The following is a 27,448-nucleotide window of genomic DNA, read 5'->3' on the forward strand; positions in this document are numbered from 1 at the left end:
TGTCTCCAGACTCTGTCACGTCTGTCACATGTGCTCAGTGTGAACCTGCTTTCATCTGTGAAGAGCACAAGGCGCCAGTGGCGAATTTGCCAATCCTGGTGTTCTCTAGCAAATGCCAAGCGTCCTGCACGGTGTTGGGCTGTGAGCACAACCCCCATTTGTGGACGTCAGGTCCTCATACCATCCTCATGGTGTCAGTTTTTAACCGTTTGTGCAGACACATGCACATTTGTGGCCTGCTGAAGGTCATTTTGCAGGGCTCTGGCAGTCCTCCTCCTGGTCCTCCTTGCACAAAGGCGGAGGTAGTGGTCCTGCTGCTGGGTTGTTGTCCTCCTACGGCCTCCTCCACGTCTCCTGGTGTACTGGCCTGTCTCCTGGTAGCGCATCCAGGCTCTGGACACTACGCTGACAGACACAGCAAACCTTCTTGCCACAGCTTGCAATGATGTGCCATCCTGGATGAGCTGCACTACCTGAACCACTTGTGTGGGTTGTAGAGTCCGTCTCATGCTACCACGAGTGTGAAAGCACCACCAACATTCAAAAGTGACTAAAACATCAGCCAGAAAGCATAGGTACTGAGAAGTGGTCTGTGGTCCCCACCTGCAGAACCACTCCTTTATTGAGTGTCTTGCTAATCACCAAAGATTTCCCCCTGTTGTCTATTCCATTTGAACAACATCATGTGAAATTGATTGTTAATCAGTGTTGCTTCCTAAGTGGCCCGTTTGATTTCACAGAAGTTTGATTTACTTGGAGTTTTATTGTGTTGTTTAAATGTTCCCTTTATTTTTTGAGCAGTGTAGATCAAAAATAAAATAAATAAATAAGATAAAATTGTGGCTACCTGGCCAACTGTTGCAGTAGACACACCAGTGATGAAGCTCTTGCCCTGTGCAGCTCGTCCAACTGCAGCTCCTGGTAGAGCAGATGGAGAACGTAGAAAAGGGCGGGAATGTGAGGGAACAGAGGAGCCGAACTCTCAAGTTTTAAAGATGGACTGGAGGGAGAAGATGCCTGGTGTATTAGAGAAGAAAAAAGAAAAAGGTTATAGCAATGCTGATTGGTCCAAAGCGTGTTTTTGCCAGACACATTTACATTTGTATAATAAGTATCTCTATTTAAAACCCTTTAACATTTCATTTGTACTTGAAAATTTGTTTTCCATCCCTTCTTTTAAATACTATTATTGTACTGAATTAAGTGGAGTAAGCTGAAATGAATGCATTAAATACAAAAGGCTTGCACTGCATAAACCGATCAAAAAATAAGTTAAAATTTCTTCAAATAAGTGTATTTGCCTTTAATTTGAGCAGGAAAATAAGATGGAATGACTATTTTTTCCCTTAAAACAAGATAATTAGATATTATGCACTTGAAGATAATGGAGTTGTTTCTTCTTATTTTAAACAAAAGTTATCTTATTGAAATTGTATTACTGACCTGCTCAAAACAAGGGAAAATACACGGATTTCAAGAAAAATTGACTTACTTATATTTTTATTTAACAGTGTGAAATAGAGTTGGAGTTCTTACAGATAGTCATTTATATAGTTTGGTGGTATTGAAGAGGTTGCAATTTAAGGTCATTTTAAAATATTCCAGCTGGTGGTTGAAATTTTAAGTCTATTTTAAGAGGAACAGGCTAAATAACAACCATACGTCCTCGTTTAACAAATTTCAACTCAACAGCATCCTTAACTGATGACTCTATAGTAGTGGTGTCCAAATAAATTTTTGTAATCATATTTATTTGAAATCTAAAACAAAAGCAAAAAAATGGGGTAAGTAAAAAACAAATAGATTGTGTGGTACCTAACGTTTTCCAGTTAAAAAACGTACAATACAAATCTTTCCCTGACAAAATAAATAAGATTATGTCCATCTGCCTGTGATGGTTGGCCAGACTTTTTCCGTTCTTGAATTGTAGTCAGGGGTCACACAAAATTAACCAGAGGGCTACAAAATGACTACGGGTCCACACTTTGGACACCCCCTGCTCTACAGTAAAGACAACAACTGCAATTAGCTGAGCTTCCTTAGAAAGGTAGCTTTTTAAACTGACATCGCAAGTTCAACTGAATTTCAATGAGTTGTATTAAAATTGGGACTGAAGTAGACTCCATGTAATTTAATCAGAATCAATATCAATGATTAGATTGATTTGAAATAGATTTAGGACACATTTTGGTCTAAATAATTGTATATAAAATGGACATGTGTCACAGACATCACCTTCAGATAGCATTTTTGGTTATGGTTCTGTCCAAACCATACTGTTAAATTACCTCCTCTTATAACTAGTTCCTGCAAGGTTAAATCAATATTAATAACTCATAAAGCACTTCAGGTGTACAAAAATGGAGAAATAACAAAGTACACGACGAAAATGGATGTGACTTTACTAGGATATATGGATGACGTGTAATAAACCGAGTGGGTTACATACACAAGACGGGTCCTCTTTTTCGTTGGTGACAACATTATTGGTACCACAGGAGTCCATTGATCCATAAACAGAGTGAGAATTGATCTGACGATGATAATGAGATGCCAATAGGTAGTCCCAGTCCTACAAAAAAGGATACAGATGAATGCCAGTTCAAACTTGGATTTTATCCACCATAACCACATTTAAATTCAAGTACAAAAAAAGAACATTTTATAAAGCACCACATAATGACAGTTTGTGAGTTCTTTCATTTCATGAGAGGATAGAAAAAAGTACTTTTTTGAAAGCAGAAAGTCAGACTGAAGAGCATATTTCAGTAAAAACCCCAACAAGCAATGAGTTTACCCAGCAGCACCTCTTAGTGAACTAGATAGTTGCACTAAGAAACTAGGCTGTATGGGTCTGATGTACCTGCTGCTATCAATAGTGCCTCCTGAAACATAAACTTATTACTTTATCCACATGTTGTAAAGCTAGAGACACACTAAAATAATTAGAGCAAAGTGATCTCTAAACAACATTTGCACCAATTAGGCCTCAATGATGTATGGAAACATATTTTCGTTCAACTTGAACATTTTTCAGTCAAGCTGATTTTGCAACATTGGTAAAGATAGTTCAACTGGTTTTATGTTGTGGAGCTGGAAATGACATCACACCCAAGCTGAGAGGATTGTGGTTGCAAGTCTAAAAATGCTATATTCTCCACATTATGTGTGTCCAAACACAAAACAAACATGTTCACAGGTACAAATTTTACAGCAGGGCTGCACGGTTGGTAGCACTGTTGCCTTGCAGCAAGAAGGTCCTGGGTTCAACTCCTGGCCAGGGGTCTTTCTGCATGGAGTTTGCATGTTCTCCCCATGCATGCGTGGGTTCTCTCCAGGTACTCCGACTTCCTCCGACAGTCCAAAAACATGACTATTAGGTTAATTGGTCTCTCTAAATTGCCCTTAGGTGTGAACGAGTGTGTGCATGGTTGTTTGTCCTGTATGTCTCTGTGTTGCCCTGTGATGGATTGGTGACCTGTCCAGGGTGTACCCTGCCTCTCGTCCGTAGACTGCTGGAGATAGGCACCAGTTCCCCTGTGACCTACTATGGAATAAGGGGTGTAGAAGATGAATTAATGAATGAATATTTTACAGTACTGTGTGTCAATAGTTTAATAAGCTACAAACTGTCAGAAGTGCTTAAATGATCTCTAAACTAAATCGTTCTTCTCTGAATTTCCGTTTGGTTAGGCGTCCAGGTCTGGGCTTGGTTTCTACTCTGAAATGCGCTGTACAAAAGTCAGTACAATAATGTATAAAAACATGTTTTCACTTCGTCATTACTACAGTTTATTTTTCCCCAAAGACAACAATAATGAAATTAGTTTTAGGGTAACTCAGCAACATAAAGTGTGGAAAAAGTAAAGGGGTGTGAATACTTTCTGGAGGCACTGTACATCGTTATGTACTGGTCACAACTGGGGTTAACTACGCAGTAGCATAAGTAAAACCTGACACATCTTTCCTCAGGTCAAAATAAACCAGCAAAGTGAGCCTCCAGCTGATTGACATTTTCCAGTCGTGTTTGCTTTAATGAGAAAGCACGCAAACACAGATTAGTGAACAAATCCCCTTTAATTAGAGGCATTTTAAGAAAACCCTCTCAGGGCAGTTTCAAGAAGAACAATTTGTTTCAGATTTCCTTTATATAATCAAAGTGCAGGTCAGGCTTATGAAAGAAGGGAGCAATCATACACTCTGAGGGTCTTTATTCACACATAAGCAAAAATGTCTGTGAATGAGAAGCAGAATACAAAATATATCCTCTGCTGTTTCAGAGAGACTGGATCAATTCTCTCAGTAAACAAAGTTTAAAAACTGGGCTGGGTTCAGTTTTTGTTGGAAGTACATCATTTATTTGAATGGATTTTAGTTTGTACTTTATGCAATAAATTACCTCCATCTTAAATGTGCTCCATGTATTACTGCCATTATTTTTTTTAAATACTAAAAAACACAAAGAATTAGTATTTTAACATTCATCCTCCTCTGATGCATCCACATCTACTCCAAATATTTTGTTTATATTTCTCAATTTAACATAAATGACTCTTGGATAATTGTGGTTTTCCAACAGACAGATGTATTTTCTTTTTTATTAAGCTTCACTCTTGTGGGTCCAAATTTTGCATACCTCCTCAGAGCCTCCGTCAGAGGGACGAGCCTTCTTAGCAGCAATAACTGGAGAAAGTGGGACTTCAAACTGCAGCTTAGGAAAAAGACAGCAGAGAACAAAAATAAGATTATCTGGGTACATCTCGTTTCTTGATAATAAAAAAAATGTTCTCAGTTAAAAATATTACATATTTTAGTCAGCTGAACCCTTTCTCAACAGTCAAATTTTCAGTCAAAGCCAACTTTGCAACCTGTATGAACACTGACAACAGCATCATCAACTGTTTTTAAATATGCAATGTAGAGCAACTCCCTTTAAAAACTGGAAGAGAAAAATCCCAACAGCTGACTAACATGTCGAGTCCAGGCCAGGCGCTCAGTGTTGTAGCCCATCAGAGTCATAAAACAGGTGACAAACTGACTCCACTCAGCATGAGCGTTGGGACCACCGGGGGCGTTGTAGATGTTGTACCACTTCACCAGAACCTGCAAGTTTTACAAAAGCTAGCATTAGAAAAATCCAATTTCTGCAAAGAAACATTTGACTAATTTATGTACTTTAAAAGGTTTTCAAATCATGAGCTCATTGAGGTATTTGGAATCTGTTATTTTTGCTTCACTCTGGATCAATGGTTTTTGTGGAAGGGATGCAGGAAAAGCAAAGAAATGAGGAATCAGTAACAACTGCAGTTAATTGTAAGCTGGAATTAACAAAATTAAACACTTTTCTGTCACTGTTTATTCACTGGTAGTTTCTACTTAGCACAAACAAAATCTTGTCATTAAAATCCATAACAAAGTTTGGATATGATAGAAGATTCTGCAAAAATGTGGTTAGTCTGCAGTGTTGGTTCAGTCAGCAAATAGACAATCTGTACATCAATACATTCCTCATCTGAACAAAATAATCAAAATATCAGTATTTCAGATTTGTTTAACTTTGTAGCCTCTCAACTTGACATGATCCAGGTTTGTAAAATCCCAACTTCACAAACCTTCATGGCAACGTCTTTGGGCAAGATGAACCGAATCGCTCGAAGACACTTCCTCACTGTAATATAATGAAATGGAAAAACATTAGGGAGGAAAGTGTTTATAGGTGTTTTTAAAAAATTTTTTTTAATTAGAACAAAGAGCCCAAGATCTTGCAATATTCCACGATATGGTATTTCTGTAAATGGCAGTAGAACTACTTGGAAGACCAGGAGGAGCCGGTTTTTTTTTTCACAGATTTTTTGTCCTATATTCATAGAGCCAGTTAAAAAAAAATACATATTTTAAAACGTTACCTACTGCAGCTTTAAATACTGGTTACTCAAAATAAACAGATAGATGGATTTACAGACAAGCCGTAATTAAACAATCACAGTAGAAAAATCTAAAAACAGGGAAAACAGAAGAAATGAGGAGAAATATAGCTAGAGATTACCCCTAAAATGACCTTCCTCTAAAATGTACTTATTAATACATTTTTCATCATAACTTTATTTATGTAAACAAAAACTTGCCAACTTTCTTTCCCTCCTCCATCTGGCTATGACAATATCTGGCTACTTCTTTTTAACAAATGCCAAGCAGGAAAAGGGAAAAAAAACAAAACAGTGGCACAGTAATTAGTGTCGCTATGTCTGACCAATCAAATTCCTAATCAGCATCACCAGGCTATCTTAATTGGTCATCCGAAGTCAGAAAGGTCGAAAAGGAAGTGGATAAATGCCATTTCATTAGAAGGAGAAAGCCTCGTCCATTAGATCAATTACTAAATAATGGGAAATGGTGCATGGACGAGGAACAAGCAAAAGAGAAAAGGTAGACAGGGTTGTCTTCCAACAGGGGTGACACTGTGGTAATATTAGATTTAATAAATAAATAATAACTAACTTAATAGCCAGAGCTCTCACAAGCCAGATAAGATTAGATACTGGAAGGTAGAAAGATGAGAGCAGGACAGATAAGGAAGATGGCGAAGCTGATGCCAGCTTTAACTGGTCAGATAATACATGTTAATTAGCTTACTTCGTTTCTGACATTATGTTGACGGTGTATTACCACATCACTTTTTAAATCTGTCAAACCGCCCATCTTCCCTGATGAATGGACCGTTTAAGGATAAAAGCAACATAATTTGTGTAAATGTCTAAAGTTTGTCACCCTATTATGCCATAAGTTATCAATTTACATATGAATTGACAAAAATTAAATTGATTTGTCTTTCTTCTTTGCAAATTTTCAAAACCAGAGGAGAAACCGACATCAGTAAAGCGAAGTAGAAAGGTCAGAATGAAAGAAAGTCTTATCACTGCTCTTCAATCAGACAGGCGGTGGCCTCAGCTGTCAGTTATGACAAGGAGGCTTTTTAATTTAGATGAAAACTGCTCGAAAACTCCAAAACAGAACAAAAGCATTTTAGCATTAGTTTCTCTTGAAAAAAAAAACTCAAACAAAAATGATCCTACTACATCTAATAAACATCAGTGATCACAAAGGAGCAGCTGATGCTCACTCTTAAGTTACAGATCTACAAAGTAAAGGGAAAAAAAATTTGTTTTAATTCATTTGTCATTTACTTCATAGAAGCTGAAAATCAGTACAAACAGAATAATTTCTTCCAATGGGAACAAACAGAATCAATACACTAAAAATGTAACTCCCACTCACTTGGTGCGACTTTGTACACTAGGTGGCATTTTTAGTGGAGTAATGGCTGATGTCAAGAATGTGGATTAAAGCATGGTATTATAGGATCATTGGGTTAGCCATTTCGATACCAATTTCTCTTTCTCTCTCTCCACTGAACATGAAGTTCAACCTTAGACCTTCTGCTTTTCATCATTGCTCAACATTCTTGCATAAGCGTGCTGTGGAGGACTTTAAATAGAAGACTGATTCACTCCTTTCTTATCATGGCACTTATCAAAATGAAAAGAACATTTCAGCATGAAACTTCTCTGTGACTTTTATGCTCCATCTGATGGCAAGTACCGGTGTGTTACAAATGTAGCCCAATGATTTGGGACAAAAACAGATAACAATACACGTTGTTAAATCCAGAACAGAATTTAAAATTCTCCTCCTCGCATATAAAGCCCTTAATGATCTAGCTCCATCATACATGAGAGATCTGATTGTTCCATATGTTCCTAACAGGGCACTTTGTTCTCAGACTGCAGGTTTACTGGTGGTTCCTAGAGTCTCTAGAAGTAGAATGGGAGGCAGATCCTTTAGTTATCAGGCTCCTCTCCTGTGGAACCAGCTCCCAGTTTTAGTCCGTGAGGCAGACACCCTGTCTACTTTTAAGGCTAGGCTTAAAACGTTCCTTTCTGATAAAGCTTATAGTTAGAGTGGCTTAGTTTATCAGGGAGGGATCCTTCCTCCTTCCCTGTTGGTTGGAGTAAGGGGGAGTCAGGTTTAGCCTAAACCAGCTCAGTTATGGTTGAGGTGCAAACACACCCTCCATTTCTGCTACCTGTATGACCCCTTCTTTTTTCCAATGGTTATAATCAGTCTGACAGAGGGAGGTATCCCAATCCTTGTGGTTTTTAGTATAACAATGACCATCATTGGGACCCTTTGTGGGGTTCCTTGAGACGACATTGTTGTAAATAAGCGCCGTTTAACTAAATAATCTGAACTGAAACTATCTCTGTAGTTATGCTGCTATAGGCTTAGGCTGCTGGAGGACATAATAACCATTTTCACCCTCTTCGCTACATTCTCACACTACTCTCCAATTTTGTATTATTTGCTGTTATTTCAGCTTTTAACCTTGTTCTCTCTATTCTCTTCCTAGAAGCTACACCTGGCCTGGCTCTGTGTCTACCTGTGACACCTTTCTGGAGAGGAGAATCGTCCGAGCTTCTGCTGGCAACAACTTAATGTTCACCCTCTACCGATGATCCACATAGCCCAGTCTTTTAGTGTTTAACCCTTTCTCTCTCCTAGACATGGCGATTGACTGAGCTTTTACTGTAACTAACTATATGTGCTCTCTTTCAGACTCTAACCTTGAAAACTGGCTCAAAGTTTATCTGTTCTTTCTTTCTAGGTGAAACGACTAAAGGAGCTACATCCATTAACATTTACTTTTCCTTCCCATAGAAAGGACTCCCGGATCAGTGCTTCTTTGTTCTCTTTGTGTCTCTGCTCTGTTCTCTCAAACCCCCAGTCGGTCGTGGCAGATGGCCGCTCATACTGAGCCTGGTTCTGCTGGAGGTTACTTCCTGTTAAAAGGGAGTTTTTCCTCTCCACTGTCGTCACTTGCATGTTCAGTATGAGGGAATGCTGCAAAGTCACTGACTGGATGCAATCTGCTGGGTTTCCTTAGATAGAAAAACTTTTTATCCAATTTGAATAAATAACTAAATCTGACTGCACTGTTCAATGGTTAGGATTAACTGGAATGTATGTACCTGACTGTTGTGAAGTGCCTTGAGACAACATGTGTTGTGAATTGGCGCTATATAAATAAACTGAATTGAATTGAATTACATAAATTTTACAGTTGTTGCGGCACTTTTTATTCCCTTGTTTCAAACTTTCTTTGTATATTTAGAATATAGGGCTGCAAAATGTTATTGATATTATCGCAATATTGATGTACCCTGTATTTTAAAATCACAGGGAGTGGTGGGAGCATTGTGATAGAAGAAAGAAAACGTAGTGAGAAAAGTTAATCGTGACCATCATCATCATCGCACCATATTTAAAAAACAATAATCTAATTTCATGTTTTTCTGATATCTGGCAGCCTTGAATTTTTTTATTAATTATAAAGATTAATCCAAAAACAACAATCAGTTAGGATGGAATCATGCATTTGATTTTTTATCCTCTAGCTGCAGAGGACACTGGCGTGGTGGATTAATCATCAGTAGTGTGTGTGTGTGTGTGTGTGTGTGTGTCTGCCTTGTAATGGCATCCTCAGTAGAAAAGATTTTACGTCACCGTGAAGCATAGCACAGCTCTCAAACCTAATTTTCAGGGTCTAACTGCTGTGACTCACTCATTTGTGTTTGTGTGTGCAGCAATGGTGGGACTAAAAAAAAAAAAGTCTTTAATTTATTAACAAATTGCTTAATTAAGCAACAACAAACACCTTTTTGTTGTTGTCTGTGCTCAGTCAGAGCATCTTACCAAGTTCAGAAGTAGCCATCTCTGGAATAGATATCCTCAGCATCATGCCACTGCTCAGCTCCTAGAAGTGAAGACAAATATTCAGATTAAACCCTTCGACTCCAATTCCCCACAGGTGTAAGGGAAGCAGATGTAGTGTTTGTTATGACAATTCTAGCTGTGCAATCCTCCAATCTGTACAAATGTAAACTGTAACTAAAGCAGGTAAATTGAATTTGTCTTTCCTTAATTTGATTATCTCTACCTTTGCTCTCCCTGCTGCATTATGAAATAAATGCCCTGTGAAAAGGCCAACGGGCTTCCATACGGTGATGGAATTCATCAGCATGGAAAGATTTGAGGTAAATAGAGAAATAAATCGATTTGTAAAATTAATGATTGTCTAAAAGTACAGCACAAGCACTTGCCAGTGATATTTGTATTTGGAGAGCAAAAACAACAGTATTACAAGCAGAAAGAAACTTCTGTAGTATCTTTTTGCAATCAGGAAACCAGCACTGTTTCCTGCTTAGAATTATTTGTGCAACTGATGTTTTATATTTTGAATGTTTACTTTTTCAAAACAAAATGTAGACAATCCATGAAAGAGAGAACTAAAAACAAAGGAAATAAATTACTAAAGTATTGAGCACATCAACGAACAGCAAAATTGCATATTTGTCAAGAAAACTGCATGAAAGAAACTAATTTACATTCAGACAAGTAAACTCACCCAATATCCACAATGGAGAAAACTCTAGTGGTGAACCTTCCATGGGATGCTTAGCCTAACAAAACAACTCCAAGAGCACAGCATCCAGGAAGTTACTAAATAACCCTCGACAACAACAAACTTGCAGATAAGTCAAGCTTGCCTCAGCATAACCCAGGGTTCCAAGGCAAAAACAATTGCTGACCAAAAAGTACACAAATACCTGGTTCACATTTCCCCACAAAACATCTTGATGGTCCACAAGAATTATGGGAAAATATTCACTGGACTGGCAAATCATACAATCAAACAACAAACAGTCCAACAGTGTCAGTATGATGGTCTGGGGCTCCTCCTGCTTCAAGACCTGCATCACTTGCCATAAATAACAAAACCATGAATTCTGCTCTCTCTGAAATTCTGAAGGAAAATGCTCAGAAATCAGTTTACGACTTTCAGCTTAAAAGTTTTCTCCCGGCCAATTCTTTCACCATAAAAGTAATATGAATGAGAGGGAACAAATCAAATAAACACATATCGAAATTTTGCATTAGTTTGGACAAAGAGAAGAACGTCAAAAATGCATTTTTTTTCATTGCAATTTGAACTGCATTTTTAGCCGGATGGTGAAGCGTTCCTAATTACCATAATTATGTGAGGACAATGAGGACAAAACCTTTGCTGCTAGCACAGAGAGATGTATGGAGGGGTTGCAGATTTTATTTATTACCAGCAGAAAAAACATTTTTTTATTTATTTGTTTGTTTCCTTTCGCTGGAGATATGCCAAACAACTGTGCTGCAGTTTGTGGGAATAATAAAGGAACTAATCTGTGTCTATCACATCTCCTGATGCCAAAATCCCACAACGAAGGACAATTATCATTCTCCGGCCATTCCTCTTAGATTTGTAGTCATACAGGACAGAGTTTAGTAGCATGCTGTAAATACCACCACTGTTACAAAAGACTTAACTATGTGGTTTGTTTACATTAGCATGCGCTGGTGGAAATGATCTATGAAATTAATAATGAGTCATCTAAACATAAAGATACCACAGAAAATTAATTTGTTTACAAAACACCATCAAAATGTTCATTTCATCTCACATAATAACTATAATTATTGGGTCGCCAGGAGACAGCTGCTAATTCAGTTCAATCTTCCCAGTTTTATGCTTCATACACCCCCTCATGTGTCCAGACAACAGCATTAACATCATCTTAATCGCTCACAGTCCGTCTCCCAAAACAATCATTGCAGCATCGTTGCTATAGTTCTTCCCTTTGCTTACTTTGAAGCAGAAAACCCTTAAGCTGCCCAAGATACAGTGGAGCCCTTGTCTCCCACTACGTTGCCCCCTGGTGGCGACCTTAGGCGAGTTTTCAGCTACTTCTTCCCTGTAAGTGGAATGTCATTTTTCTTCAAAACCAGCTCACTGACTGTTTAGCTAGAGTCAAAATCTTATTCTTAGGTCAAAATTACAGGAACATCCCCAAACAATTTGAATATTGCATAAAAGTGCAATATTTTTTGCTAGTGATCTCATTATTTAGCATCATTACAATAGAGTGATATTTTCCAAGCCTTTGTTTCCTGTAATTTTGATGTTTATGGCTTACAGGTAAAGAAAAGTTTTAGAATAATGTGAAAAAGTTAATTATTGGAAACTGATGGTGTCACACCCTAATCTGCTAATTAACTCAAAACACCTGCAAAGGTTTCCTGAGCCTTTAAAAGCCTCTCACTCTGGGTCATAGGCTACACAATGGTGGGGAAGACTGCTGAGTTGACAGATGTCCAGAAAACAGTCATCAACACCCTTCACAAGGAGGGTTAGCCACAAAAGGTTATTGCTGAAGAAGCTGGTTGTTCACAGAGTTCTGTATCCAAGCATATAAACAGATTATTGAGTGGAAGGAAAAAGTCTTAATAAACCGAGTAGATATTTGAGTTCAACAAACCTACATTCTCACCAAAAAACATCTTAAAGTTTATTTGGGGTCACAGATAGAGTATTATTTACATCTTTTATTCACAGTTTTTGCCACCATCGTCTGCCATTGTTGCCCGAGCCCGAACAATCTGCTTCGACCCGCAATGAATCATGGGAAATTGTGGGTCACGGGCTACAAAACTCCGTGGTCACACCTGGGCTCCTGCTGTATTCTGATCTACTGGAAGTAACAAAAATTACACTGTGAACGCGATGAATGATAAAACTGAAGTGGTAAAAATGGAGGCGCTAAAAATCAAGGCAGTGAATGAAAATGGCCAATGTTCAATTTGATAACCTTAATATTTACCATGTTATCATTTTAATGAACTCCAAATTGACGGATTATAATTTTCGAAGTTAATCACATGTTGGTTTTTACGGCACTCAGTTTTACCATGTTCAGTATTTTACACCTTCAATTAATTTCATGTTCCTTTTCGCTACTTTGACCCCTCATAGAAAGGGAACTGGACTGTTGTTGCAATGGTGCCACCACCAGTCAGACTTAGAGGGCAATCATTTCATTCAAAAAGGGTCAGTTTGGTCTGGATAACTTTTTTCCTCTTAAATGGAATCATCATTCGGAAATCATCTTGTATTTACTGAAGTTTTTCTTGGTCTGACATTAAAGTCTGTTTGATGATCTGAAATATTTAGTGTGACAAAAAAGGACAAACAGGGGAAATCTATAACTTGTCCAGTACGTTTTCACAGCATTGTACACCACCACCAACATTTGGACAAATGTGTTTTAGCAGGTTTCTCCTTAACCACAGGCTTTTGTTAAAAGCTTAGGACATTATTTGAGTTGGATATTCGACCACTCCTCTTAGAAGGAGGTTGAAGTTTACTGTGATTGACTGTGCTTTTAATCCTAGATGCTGTCAAGTAAGGCAGTGGCTGCATCATGCTGTGGGACCATTTAACTGCCAGTGGTACTTGGCCATTTCACAAAGTGGGTGGAATAATAAAATGGTGAATAGCCTGCACTATAGCGCTTAATCAAGTCCGAGGATAAAGCGCTTTACACTACAATCAGTCATCCGTGGGGCAGACTGACAAAAGTGAAGCTGCCATACAATCGGTGCCACCGAGCCCTATGACCACCATCAGCAGGCAAGGCGGGTGAACAGTCTTGCCCAAGGACACAACTGAGACGCACGGAACTGGGATTAAACGGGCAATCCACCAGTTACAGGACGAACCCCTACCACCATCGTCCCAAAAGAGGATTGCCTTTAATAAACAGTTCGTAATTGGACAGTTGGTTGGTCCAACCATTTAATGATCGGAAGCACACATTAAAGCTGTTTCTGAAAAGAATAAAGCAGACCAACATTAAGCATCTGGAACCACCTTTCTAAAGCCCCCAGTTGTACTGGATTAGTTTGGACAGATATAATACATATATTAAATACTTATATATATTTATCTGTATTTTGAATCCCTACCAGACAATCATCTGAAATTATGTTAATATCAAACTATCTGCCATGTGTGGTCTTGGAAACCTTTTTGACACAATAACCATCAACTTGACAGCATAGCAGAAACTGTATGAACAGCAGTTAGTTTTAATAGTGTTGCAGCGATTGAATCGGAAAGAGCAGATGTTTTCAGGCGGCTAATTTGTTTTAGACTGAATATCATGTGTTCAACTTCAAGCACATCAGTGAGCAGAGCCCTGCATGAGACTAACTGTTTCAGTTTTGTTGTGAACAAACACCAGCATTAATTCTCAATAAAATCAAGTATAAGGGATTCTTTTTTACCAAATCATAACTCCTTACAAAAAACATTTGCAAAATACAGGACTTTTAATAAAAACCATGCTACTTGAATAAAGTTAGATTTTTGTTATTATTTAAAGAGGCTAATAAGCACTTTCACCTAAGTTGTCATTTATGCTGTAAAAGGGTTGTAGGGACTCACAATTGGATATTAAACCCTTTTCTGATGGATGTAGGGAATGGGTTGTGTTTTTTTTTTTTGTTTTTTTTTCACAAGTATATGAATAAAGGGTTAATGGATGTAGCATAGACCTGTCTAAAATGTTCTGAATGCAACCCAAAAGCCAACCTACCAGAGTGACCCGGTTGCAGACAGGGTCTCGTAAAGTGTGGATGAAGGGCGAGGCTTGTTGAAACGTGTAATCTTCAAAGAATGAAGCTTCGTGGTGTTTGATGTTTAGACTCTTCAGCTCTGACACTGGTGAGGGCAACGAATCCTAAAGAGCGAGATGAAAAGAAGTAAGTTTAGGTGACTTTATTGGTACCTTTGGATAGATTTGTCTTGCAAGACAAGAATGCCCATCGTCTGTTTGAACATGTTGGTAATATCAAATACAAAGATAGAAACACCACTGTCTTACACCGAAAATGCTCAAACATCAAGGATCTTTGAAACTTTTTAATAAATTACTAAAATAAAATACAATAAATAAATAAAAGAAAATACGGTAAGTATTAGTAAGTAAAGATATAATTTATGTCAAAGCATTACATTATGAGAGAGGAAATTTAGTGGTAAATTAAAAGATATATAAAAAAAACAAAATCCTAAAAACATCCTGTGTGTATACATTTCTGGAATTTCTGACCATTTCTCAAAAAAACTGTATGATTATGCAAGATGAAACAAGATGAATACGACTTAAGACTAATTCATGCAGCAAGTGGAGTGCATCAACACCACATCGTTGTACCTCATTAAGTCTGTGGATGTGCCTGCTGCCTGCATTAGCAGGTGTACTAACTGTCTCTACCGGCATCCTGAGATGAGGGAGGTGGTTGGTCAGGCTGAAGGAGGGAGACAGCAGGCTGGGGACAAACACCTTACTGACCTACAAGGAGACAAAGAAAGTCATGGTGCTGAAATACTCTAAAGAATATGCTAACTCCAACAGCATGTTAAGCAACAGTGAGACAAACTCTCCCTTATGTTGTCCTTACCCTTGTGATTCCCGTATAAAGAACCAGACTGCCACAAGCTTCCAGAACCAACATGGCATATATATTCTGGGAAGCAAAATATACAAATGTGATTTTTATTAAAAACACTTGCTATTCATGTTTTTTTTCACAGTGAACCAAAGCTCAACTGTGGAATATTTTAGGTGTATTTCAGGACAGAACACAGAAAACTGATAAGCTTTCAGTTTACACACTTTTAAATTACAGAAACACAGATGACATAAACCTGAATGGGTTGGTTAAATTATAGATTCAAAAACAATACATATAGGATCAATGCTTGATAAGACTCAAAGAAACTTGGTTTAAAAGGATGCCGGTTCATTGAACCTACTGCTTCTGTAGAAATAGAGATTTCCTGTGTAGTTCAGGGTCAATATTAACACATAAATGCACATTACCAACTGTATCGAAATAAAATGGACCAATAAACACAAACCAGAAATGGCAAAACACCAAAATAACAAAGTCAATATAACTCAAGTCAATTATTTTCCATATCTACATCACAAATAGACGGAAATCTATTCGGTACTTAGGCCACAGGTAAAATTTCTTGGCATTAGTTGTACCAAAAAAGTGCCGTAAATACCTGCAGAGGTACGGCATCTTTGGCAGGGATGGTTGTGACAGAAGGAAAGATGAGCTGGGTGGTATCGTTGCTCTCAATAAACCTCACACATCTGTGGGAACAAAAAGGCGACAAATTGTAAAAACAGATCAATAAGACGCTTCATGGAACACAAGGGCCTGATCTTTAAAAGGTTTGCGTGTACAGAAGTACGTGCAAATTGGACTGCGCGCTGCTCTACAAACCAGGTGCAAATTGAATTGCGTGTGTAAAATGAGCAGAACAGCAGGCGCAAACCTTTTAGCAAGTTTGCCTTCATGAACATGCCAAACATAAGATAGTTACCCAAACATGCTAATTTATAGGAGGATATGAAAATGTAATTCCTTACCACTCTCAATGCAATTTCTAAAACCTGAAATAGATGGTGGGGTTTTTGAGTCTAAATTTAGCACTTTTGAAAGGCAGATGTAATTATTTAACAAACAAAACTGAATATTAACAGCCACCAGAGACCAGAAAGCCATCACAAAGCCAATGGGACATTTAAGGAAAAACAAATAAAAAACTCCTTGTGCACAAGACAGATTATTTAATTTTTCTCCCTCAGTGTTCCTTTACGGCTCAGTATGCAGCACATTCATGTTGTATTAATTCATTATGGACCTACCCTTGGTTTGCAATGTTTGGGTTTTTTTTTTTTTTTTTTTGCAAAAGCAATATAGCGTTGCCTTTTTGGAATCTTTGAAAATCAGGCCCAAAGTGTGCTTTGTTAAATTCTAGGGGTTTTTATAATAAATGACCTGGTCTTGTGAAATTATTTTAATCTATGCTGAAATGTAAAAGAAAAAAAAACAACAATTAAACAAAGAGCATGGTAAAACAAACATGTTTGCAAAAAACTAAGTACACCCCCAAACGCCAAAAATATGGAAAAAGAAGGGCTGTACAACAGAACAGTGTTCTTGTTTTTCTGCTTTGGGTTCAATGCAAACCTATGAAACTACTGGAGAAAAAAATTATTTCCACTTCAATAACAAGGTTTTACTGAAGACGCTGCATTCGGATACATCTGCTGTACAGACAGTGAACAAGTTAGTTATAGTTTCTGAATGACTTCATCAGATCATCTTAATGCACTCCTCAACATTTCCTGCAGCATTAAAAAAAAACAACAAGCATCACGAAATATATTACTGTAATAAACTAATCATTATAGAGGTCTAAGCAGTTCTTTGCAATATTTATATTGCATTGCATAATAATTGATGAGCTGCAACATAGTGTGCAGCCCTAACAATAAATACATGAAACCCTACCATTGAGAGTCAGGTTTGCTTTATTCTAACGTGACTGTAATGACCGCAATTCCACAAAGAATGAAAGTGGATTCAGTCCGATACTCTATCAGGGCTCTTATTAATAACTGGACACATTTCTGAGAAATCAAAGCTGCGTTCAGCTTTTTAATATTAGAGAAATCTTCACTGCTTTACAAAAGGAACAACCTGCACCAGGAACATGTAATAGAAAAGACAGATTGCAGAAAACCTTGGAGCGTAAAGAAATGCACAAGAACTGACATTGATCATTTATTCGTCTACAGATTTCAGTACTTCGATCTGATCAGGAATGGTAAACAGGTGACGCTAGAATGGACTAAATCCCATTTTAATTCCATATATTGTGCTCTTTAGATGGCTCAAATGCAATGTTAAAGTTAAATGCATGTGAATACATGTCAGCAGAAATTATATTTTCTGCTAAGGTGAAAACTCATTTACCTCCTTCCCAGTTCGCTGAAAATCTCCCAGTGCAGGTCTCATGAATAACCTGGCAGTGACATTCTAAGCAAGCATGTTATGACCCTCCTGTACGCTGGATACGAAAACACATGCTTTTAAAAACCAAATACAATCTATTTTTCCTAAGAGCTATACAATGTAGCAAAAACACTACCTTATGTGTGCTTCTGACAGCTGAGTCAGCAATGGGAGTTCTCAATGAAGTGAAGACAACAGAAAGGTACAGAACCAGAGATGGACACCATGACGCACCTCTGACCAGCCTCCCACCAACCAAGAACTGTGCCCAATCAGACTAAGCAAGCCTGGATCAACTTGTTTAGGTTGCACTATTTCTACTCACTAGAACATCTTTTTATCCTCAGCAAGATAGTTTTTCAGACTGACTACAATTCTGAATCCCCACAAGAGGTAAAACCTCCATCAGCCTTCCAAGTCCTTGGGCAGACAGCACTGAGCCAAAGCTGGCGATTCTTTGCAGCCAAGGCTGAGAGAACCGATGGAACCTGGAGCAGAAGCCCAATCCTAGAAAGTAAAGAGGGTCTGACCCAAAACGGAGGTACTCTCTATCCCATCATATAATAAGGCTGTTTTTGGCACCCAGTCTGCAGGCCTTCCACTGTTGGGACCCCTTTCATGAATTCTTCCAAACTTTCCCGTAGACTCCAGAGATATTTATTAGAAAATCTAAATGATGTGCGGAAACTGTGAGATTAGCTTTCCAGAGAGAGAGACCATTTGATAAAGTTAGATATTTATCTGCTAAAGGAAACCTGACGTTCATAATCCAACCTTTAAAGGATTCCTTGAAGTAGTTAACTTTAATATTTTATTGTTTGTCTTGTTAGTTTAATGACTATTCAATATTTTAGAGTGTTTACAAGTATTTGAATTATTGTTTCCTTTCAAAATTAGATGCAATACAATCAATTTACAATTCAAATGTTAATATTGTGATTCTAAGAATATATAGTATGATATCATTATATATTATAAATTAGGGCAAAAAAAGTGTTCTTTACCATGTCATTAAAAGCTTAATCTCATTCTGTTAACTTTATGAACGAGAAAAACAAAGATTATTTTGTGAAATATATCCAAGATAACCATAAAAGAGAAGTTATTTCAAAGTTATTTATGAGATTTTTTTAAAACTAAAATGATTTACGAACTGGTATGACCTCTCCTTGGTCTGTTCACAGAGAAAGTCCTGTCCAACAACCATTCAGCAGGTTGTCTCATATAAGGCTGTTCTAGCATTAGTTCACAACAGTTTCAGGTGGAAAACAAACAGTGAAACAGCTCTGTCAGAAGCTACAAATCATATGCTAACTTCAGTTTATAACCACAACAGGGCCTTCCTGCTCAGGAACATGTTAGAACGATTAGCAACCATTCTCAGACACTCTGGAATTTCATCTAAACCCGAACGAAACATTTGTTTGATTTGATCTGATTGTGGCACATTGGGTAGTTAGGTTCAACCTTCATTTTTGGCACATTTAATTCTTTATATTTTCTGGATTTTTACTTCCAATACAGATTATAAGAAAAGGGCACCCACCAGGACTGCAAATTGATGCTATCATTTGTTTAATACCTTTGTTTTTATTTATTATTGTTGGAGGCTTTTTGGAGTTGTGTCAGCAGCACTCCTTTTAGAGATCCTAAGCAACAAAAGGGTTTTCATGACACTAACATTTTGAACTCGATACCAACTCTAAGAAAAACACTCGATGCTCGATACCATGTCAAATACTGCGGCAACATTTTTTGAAGACACAAGGTTCTTTCTAGTTAAGAACAGAAAAACATTTATTGCAATATGACCATATTTTAACCCCCTTAAACAGGGCACAACCAATGAGTAGGGGATAATTCAGTCTTTACTCATCATTCTTTACTGAAATAAATTGTTTCAGAACATGGATCTGGTGCATACAAACATAGTTTTCACAGTGGAAACAAAAGGATCTGGTCCATGTAAATGTATTCACCAGCAGCCCCGTACAATTTGGGTTCCAATTAGTTTCTGCTGTAATTGTCAACTTCAGTCTCACTCCACCATAACCTGTGTTATTATTAGCCACATTAACCTCCAATGCCTTTACATGTATTAATTGTTACCACAGTAGAACATGGGGCAGAACTGAAGCGCATCTCGATGGGGGAGCTCAGACTGACAGAACACTCATTGTTCGGTCCATGAAGCTAATATTTAAAGAGATAACGTTAGCTTATGTCGTCCAGGAGCTTTGCTACTTTACTGTTGCAGATACAGATACCTCTTTAGCCTTGACAGCTAAAGAGGTTAGCAGTTTTTTTATGAGTGTTGCTGAGTGTCAATAGAATAATAAATAATCCTGCACAGACAAAGATTGGCCAGATTTCCAGGCCATTTTAGCAACTTTCTCTACTGAAAGTTATTTCCGCCCCCTGCTATCCCAACTTGACTAACATTGAAGTAAAGAAAATAGATGTATAATCAGGATTAATGTTGAAGACTATGGAGTACCCTTGACGTTTAAGGGTGGTTAATTAAACCTGATGTGGCAGCCAGTGTCAGATTGTTCAGAGTGGCAGAAAAAAACATAAGAAAGCAGCTGCAGCAGACTCAGAATCATGAGTCAGAGAAACAATGTTTTCGTTATTTCTTATGCAATTATCACCAATGGAAATATAATAGCAGCCTACATGCATCCAAAAATTGCAGCAGTAACGCCTACTTGTTTACCTCAGGTGTTGATGAGATTCCACCAGGAAACAGAGGTAGTGGTTCTCGCACAGGTCAGAGGTCAGGAATACTTTAGATGCCTGGCTGCTCATCTCCCTGTAAAATGCAAGAGATCAGTGTTGGTAAGACATCAAGGGATACAAAACTGAAATAACATAACGTGTACAAGCATGTACAACAAAGCTGCTTTTTAGGTTTATTGTACACTTTAAAATTTGTGTCATATTTATCATCCCCAGAGAAAGTTTACTATTTTGTTAGAAAATCCAAAAAAAAACTTTATTCATCTGCACAAAAGCATAAAATACGACAATGAGAAAAATTATAATAATTATTCAAATATGAATATTAGGATTTGTGGGGTAAAGACACCAATGGATCGAACAGATATTTAACACAAAATTACAATAATAAAATATTTATTTATTTAACTTTATCCAACAAGCCATCTGGGTTTCTAAGATGACAAATCACAGTAGCTTAACATGACTGAATATGTAATAAAAAAAATCAATTAAAGGTAAAAGATGAATTTATATTGACACAGAACTAATCCAGTAATCCACCTAATAACTGTCTTCTGCTATAAATGAATCCCAGGATGTCTGCGTCTGTGTTCAACGTGATTCTGAGCTGGTTATTACCTGTGACAGCCGGTGGGGATCGTCTCACTCCACAGCTGCTCCACGCAGAGGTCTGGTACAATAGGCTCCATCTCCGGCATTAGCATGCTCTCGTTGGCAGTGCTGTTAGGAGATGGTAACAAACCATGATGCCCCCTGGGGGATGGGCTGTGAAAGGACTTGTTGAAACGAGACGTGCCAGAAAAGGACGGAGCAGCCATGCCCGGAGAGTGGGCGCGACTAGGATGGAAGGAGGAAGAAAGAGACAGCATGTCAGCAGGGCCTCTCCATGCAGAGGTTTGCTGATTTTAGCTTTTCCATGTCCTAAAGTTGAGTATCAAAGCTGTGGTTTACACTGAAACCCACCTTAAGGCGGCCATGTTGGATATACTTGGGGAAGGAACTCGAGAATGTGCTCCTGGTGAGGAGGTCATGATTCTGCTCTGGTGGCTGTGCAAAGCACTGTAGTGCAGAGGAGAGCTAAGAGCAGAACTGAAGGAAGAAGACAAGACAGGATGGGACAACAACAGGGATCAAAGACGACAAAAATAAATGTTTGACACTCTTTCCAATCATTTACAGCTTCATTCTTTTTAGTGCTGGATTTTAAATATCACCTCTTCCTACATATAAACTCCTATCAGGGTTTTCTGCAGAGTTTTAAGACCATATTTTCCACACAAGGTCTTTAATTGCATTTAGTTTGGTATTATATTCATGAATTTGGCCATTTATTTTCTTTCATATATTGTGTTTTAAATTTGTTGAGCAGTATTTTGGCAGCTGTTTTTTTGTTCAATGTGCCATGATGAGGAATTGCAGCATTATTACTCTTTGACAAAACTATAAAGCCCTCAATGATGAGCAGTAAACATCAAGCGTTCTCACGAGGCCCTGATAAAAATATTGTTCCACAACTGGCCTACTATTGTTTCTGCTTTTGTCAAGGAAACAAAATCTTTGTCAGTTATTTATGATCAGCCGAAGAAAACCTGTAGATGTAAAAAGAACCACAGTTACAGGCCAGAGATTTGAATGGGCAACATTTTTAAGTAATTTTTAAGTCAAATAGAAACAAAAAGGCAAGTTCTTCATTTAGTTACTTCAGTCATAATGTATAAAAGGATTCTAAAAATTCTTACATTTCCCTTACAGAAACTTGCAGAAATCCTGATTGATGAGAATTTATAGCTAATTGTAAGACCAAACAAAGTAAAATAAAAAAATGTTTGACTTCTAAATTTGAAAGAATATATATGGAGTATGACTTAAAGTTGAAATTTCTGAACATGGGTTTTCTTCTTTACAGTGGAAGCAACATCTTTTCTACAACTAATTTCAAACACTTACTCAACAAAATATTTTTTCAAAACTCAATGAGTTCAAAAAGCTGAAAAGATTGATTACTTTTTTAAATCCCCTTCAAGCACAAGACAAATTGCCATTTAGCAAATAAACGTCCCTGCAACCAATAATCTGACATTGTGAAATGGTTGGACTTTCAAAACATTTTACATAAAATGCGCCAGAAGTGGATCACTACTAGAAGACTGGGCCATTACGTTCCCATTTCTTAAACAAAAGAGCGAGAGAGAAAACAAGTAAAAATTTCCCTTTATTGCCTTATTTTCCATTACCTTATTCCCCCTCCAGAACTGAGCCCAGCTGCTCCGCTTCCACCCGGTGAGTCAACATGGGAGGCGTTACGTAAATGAGATGTTAGAAAGCCTGAAGCCATTAAACCCAACGGCGTCCCGGCTGGATCTGCCGGAAACCTCAAGACCATGGAACGCTCCTAAGAAAGAGGCCTGAGGTCAGACAAAGCACATGTATTTGTGTGTATTTTGTTATGCCTGTGTGTAAGGTCACTCACATCATGTGTGACTTTGCGCAGGGCCCACACGGTGTGTGTTCCCTGTACAGTGTCATATGATACAACTATAGAAGGCTGGCAGCAGGTGAACACTATCTTCATGTTGGAGTCAGACACATACTGCACACGGGAGCCTTCGAAGAGGCCTGCGAAAGTACATCAAGTTGGCCAATGAATCCTCAGACAGGCAGAAAGAGACGGGCAGAAAAGTCAGAGTTATACCTGAAGGTTTGCACACAATTGGTGCAATCTCATCTAAAGGATGTAGCATGCTGAACACTGTTGGAAGAGGTTCTCTGTATAGAAAAATAGAACTCAGGAGTTTAATGAGGAAGTTCTGGTTAAAATATCTGCCCTGCTTGTATATCCAAATGCTTGTGATTTTAATCACATTACCCAGGGGGATTCGATTGTGTGTCATTTGCTGCATTTTTCCTTTCCAGCAAAAGTCCAAACTTGGTCGCCCACACATTTGAAACCTAGAACAGATAATAAGAGACACATCAGAGACACAATCTTTAACAGCCAAGCATGTACAAAAAAATCCAAATATACAATTAGGACACCACAATATAATATTCACATTCATAGTACGCAAACCATCTCAGCTCATCCCAATTTCATGTAGTTTAAACTAAACTAAGAAGAAAAGCATACAATCAAGCAGTGGGAAAGCAATTTTACACCATGAGCCACATTCTCCTGTCTCCTGCCAGACATTGAAAAAGAAAAGCTGAGTTCAAATTGACAGCATCCAGATAGCAAGGCAACTACTATCTAAATATCTATTTAGGGCTGCACACTGGCTGTACGGTTGCACTGTTGCCTTGCAGGAGGTACAACCTGGCTTTAAGCACCACCCTGGTCTTTCTGGGCATGCATGGATGGATGGCTGATATATTCAGCTCAAGAGCCAACATGGTACATAATATTTGGTTCATGAAACCAATATAAAAATGAGAAAACTAAAGACCCAGAAAATAAAGGGTTCACAAACCACAAACTGTCTTTCAAAGAATTTGTAATCAGTGTGGAACAACTTTGTGGGTGGGATGATGACATAAGATTGTGAAGGATTAGAAAGTGTTGAGCTGCAAAAAAATAGATTAGTGGGATTCTCTGAGAGGCATATTCTATGCATTCTGTGCAAGTTCTCTGTTCCTGCTCAGACGGATCGGTCTTATTTTCCTCCTTGTTAAGACGGAAGAAATGCATTACTGGCTTTGTCTTCACTATGGATGTGTTTGGCTACCAGCTTTCGGTATTGGTTTATTCCTGGCTACGAGTACTGCAGGAACCCGGGTGGCAAAAATAATAACACAAGGGATTCTGGGGTTGTTAAATACCCGTTATGCAGCAATAGTAAACTTTACCTTGGTAGTGGTGTTGTTTTAGTTAGGCAAAACAGCCGGAAACAAACCACATTTCAAGTATTAAATTTACCAGCAAAAAAATGAAATGTTAATTGTTCTTAAGAGAATTTGCCAAAATTATGCAAACTAATTACAATCTGTTTTGACTTTTTTATTGCAGGAGAATCATGATGAAAAGATGATTGAGAGTGTACAGTATAAAAAAAATCTTGATATTACATTTCTGCCATATCGTCCACCCCTAGTTTACAATATTTCTGTCCAACTTTGGTCTGCCTGCAGTTTGTGGTTTTGTAGAAGCACAAAAACACATAAAATGCTCTTTATTGTCTTTTCACAAACATGATAACATTTTTCCAAACCCTAACATGTTTAAAAGAGTCCATTTTCAATGTGAAAATATCCAGTACAAATTTAATGAGTACGTCAAATGAAGTCAAGATTATTAAAAAAAAAACAGCTGAAATGGCAACTAATCATAAGCTCAAATCAGATGCAAACTTCAGCTCAATTCTTATTTTCTCCTTTACCTGGAAAGGTAGCGGTGAGATGAAATCTTTCCCAGTCACCGTGTGTACATTAATGCAGCTACTCTGGACAATACAAACTGTTTGCTCCACTTCTTCCACTGAAAAAGAAATAATCAAGTTGTTTCTTTAGAAGTAAACCATAGAAGCAAAGAAAAATACATAAAGGTTAGCCTTTTATCAAATGGTTAATATTGCTGCACCTTCACTGTTGTTCTGAGAAACAGCAAAGCTGCACCACAAAGCCTGCATGAAGTAAAAGACAGTCAACTAAAACATTCTTATACTTTCCTGAAAAATATCAAAATAACCTTCAACATTTGCTTTAAAAAAGTAACAGCATAGCAGCAACAACTTCCTATAACCCACCTGCTGCACTGGGCTGTCCACAGTGAAGGCCTTGTACACACTGGAGGCTTGTGTACGACTGCCGTGGCTCCAAACAACCACATTACCAGCAGTATAAAGTTCTTCCTCAAACTCAGCTTTATTCTCTTCAACTCCTGTGCAGCCCTTCCTGAGCTGCCAAGACTCCTGTTGTTAGAATGAAGCCACAGAGCCACTGTATGTTTAGGATAAAATATATATTACAAAAAGTCCACATACAAAAGCCATGCCATCTCACCCTCTCCCTTTCCTGCAGACTGACTTCCTGCAGGGAACCCACCAACCCAGCAGCGCCGTCTGAGGACCAGAGCTCGGAGGCTGGCTGGAGCTCCCTAAGCTGCAAGTTGAAGGCATTCGGATGGTTCCTGCAGTGCTCGCGGCCAAATGGGACAAACGAATGCAAATCCCCTGCGGCAATCATCGTGGCTGTCTCGTCATACACGACTTCCGACATGAGTTCCAGATTTCAGCATTATTTCTGGAAGGATATAATAATTGTCGCTATATTTATATCAACCGCAATGAACCCACATTCTTCTCCATGTTTTGCATCATCACAATAACCTCACTGCTCTCCTTGATCTTTACTGTAGTTGGCATTAAAGAATCATGCAATTGACCAAACATATTATTGAAAACAGGGTTTGAATGCCTACCACCTGAAACATTATATCTACAAAATACAGTTTTTGCAATGGGGAGTGCAAATTAACATACTGTGCAGCTCTCGTATATACTTGTATACATACTTGTTTTTGGTGTTCGTTTAATTTCCAGTGAGAAAAGCAAAATAAATATCAACTATGTGAATTATACAGTTAAGTAAAGTTATCTAAAACAAGAGCTTCTGTAATCTCCCGTGCAATGCCATTAGGCTTTAATCACAACACAAGCCATCTTCTGATCACACATATTACAGTCTTAAAACATCTACTTTACATGTAGATATTTGTTGTTAACAAAGAGAAGATCCTGTGCTGTTCATAAACTGGTCGTCATTTTGTGAGCAGTTACTATATTCAGATATGCAGATTTTTCTGAATATGTCGGCTACATGAACTATCAATGTAAAAAAAATCTGATTTTTTTCTGTCATTTTTCAATGCCGCCGTTTTTAAAGCTGACACCACCCGGATCCCTTCTAGCTAACAACTCCACTCCAAAACTTGCCAGCCAGTATACTGAGCACCAAGCAAAGCTCACTGAAATTTATATCTGACTGTGCAAAAATAGCTAACAATAGCATGCTAACGCTTAAACATCAGTTTCATTGGCATCACTGCTATGTTAGCATGTTAGCCGTGAGTTTAATGGGAATTTATCCACTTACCAGCTAATAAGGAATAAGCTGGCCCTTGTCGCGGAGTCCTCGTCTTCCCTTACAAATTGGCTTCGTCACAACGTTCTCAACCGTGCTAGTAAAAATATAAAAAGACTCGGTTGCATTGCTCAAAATGTGAAGTTGGCTACGAGAGGTTTTCAAATGAGCGCGGACATGTTTGCTGTTCTGACAAGCCACTTCCTCCTTACCTCAGCCAATCAGCAAAGAGAACGGCTTGAGCTGGGAGCTGATAGGCTGCTGCGTTAAGGTAGTTTACTCAACCTAGAAAGTAAGCAAGAATATGCAAAATCATGCGCTTAAACACTCCAGCTGAAGTGCCAAAATTAGAAAAGTAAAGATTAAAAAAAGAATGAACAATTATTTATTAGTTAAAGAAAGAAAGAAAGAAAGTTACTCATAGTTGGGAATTGAGAAATCATGCTAACTAATATTAGCAATACATTCCAACACCTGTGTATTTTTCTGCATGTTTTCTTATCAAACACTACAGCAATATGTTCACTATGTCCTTTCAGCCCATGTTAGTACAGCAGTTGTTTCACAATAGATAATGACACTTTCAGCTTTGTTTTTGTTGTTTTTTTTTGTTTTGTTTTTTTCTGGGGTTGATACAATCCTTTTGCAGTAAAACACATTTATTTTTTTCTTGAAGCTTATGAAGGGTGGACATTCCATATCTCAGCAGATGAACATGGCACCTTTAAACATCTGGAAAATGTATTAACCGGACTCGTCCACAACTCTCTTCTTGGCTAAGTTATTCACATTTACCATGATGTCACACATGAATGATGTGTGTTTG

At 38.0% G+C, this 27,448-nt stretch overlaps 1 protein-coding gene across 2 annotated transcripts in view; it reads right to left on the bottom strand.

Moving 5' to 3' along the window:
- Nucleotides 1–26,821, bottom strand: part of anapc1 (anaphase promoting complex subunit 1) — a 93,101-nt gene extending 66,280 nt beyond the window's left edge. For both annotated transcript variants that reach the window (XM_047352185.1, XM_047352184.1), the window contains exons 1-22: nucleotides 26,635–26,821; nucleotides 25,543–25,782; nucleotides 25,287–25,451; nucleotides 25,121–25,163; nucleotides 24,921–25,018; nucleotides 23,414–23,496; nucleotides 23,240–23,313; nucleotides 23,018–23,163; nucleotides 22,782–22,939; nucleotides 21,511–21,636; nucleotides 21,166–21,384; nucleotides 20,522–20,617; nucleotides 16,004–16,094; nucleotides 15,391–15,456; nucleotides 15,144–15,281; nucleotides 14,523–14,666; nucleotides 9,751–9,811; nucleotides 5,613–5,668; nucleotides 4,972–5,103; nucleotides 4,637–4,711; nucleotides 2,450–2,572; nucleotides 848–1,017 (exon numbers count right to left, since the gene is read on the bottom strand). In XM_047352185.1, coding sequence (XP_047208141.1) covers nucleotides 848–1,017; nucleotides 2,450–2,572; nucleotides 4,637–4,711; nucleotides 4,972–5,103; nucleotides 5,613–5,668; nucleotides 9,751–9,811; nucleotides 14,523–14,666; nucleotides 15,144–15,281; nucleotides 15,391–15,456; nucleotides 16,004–16,094; nucleotides 20,522–20,617; nucleotides 21,166–21,384; nucleotides 21,511–21,636; nucleotides 22,782–22,939; nucleotides 23,018–23,163; nucleotides 23,240–23,313; nucleotides 23,414–23,496; nucleotides 24,921–25,018; nucleotides 25,121–25,163; nucleotides 25,287–25,451; nucleotides 25,543–25,758 — 2,480 coding nt within the window. In that variant the 5' untranslated portion in view covers nucleotides 25,759–25,782; nucleotides 26,635–26,821. The remainder of the gene's footprint in view (nucleotides 1–847; nucleotides 1,018–2,449; nucleotides 2,573–4,636; nucleotides 4,712–4,971; nucleotides 5,104–5,612; nucleotides 5,669–9,750; nucleotides 9,812–14,522; nucleotides 14,667–15,143; nucleotides 15,282–15,390; nucleotides 15,457–16,003; nucleotides 16,095–20,521; nucleotides 20,618–21,165; nucleotides 21,385–21,510; nucleotides 21,637–22,781; nucleotides 22,940–23,017; nucleotides 23,164–23,239; nucleotides 23,314–23,413; nucleotides 23,497–24,920; nucleotides 25,019–25,120; nucleotides 25,164–25,286; nucleotides 25,452–25,542; nucleotides 25,783–26,634) is intronic.
- Between the last annotated feature and the right edge of the window lie 627 nt (nucleotides 26,822–27,448).

This window comes from Girardinichthys multiradiatus, chromosome 22 (genome assembly GCF_021462225.1).
Source record: "Girardinichthys multiradiatus isolate DD_20200921_A chromosome 22, DD_fGirMul_XY1, whole genome shotgun sequence".
Lineage (NCBI taxonomy): Eukaryota > Metazoa > Chordata > Actinopteri > Cyprinodontiformes > Goodeidae > Girardinichthys > Girardinichthys multiradiatus.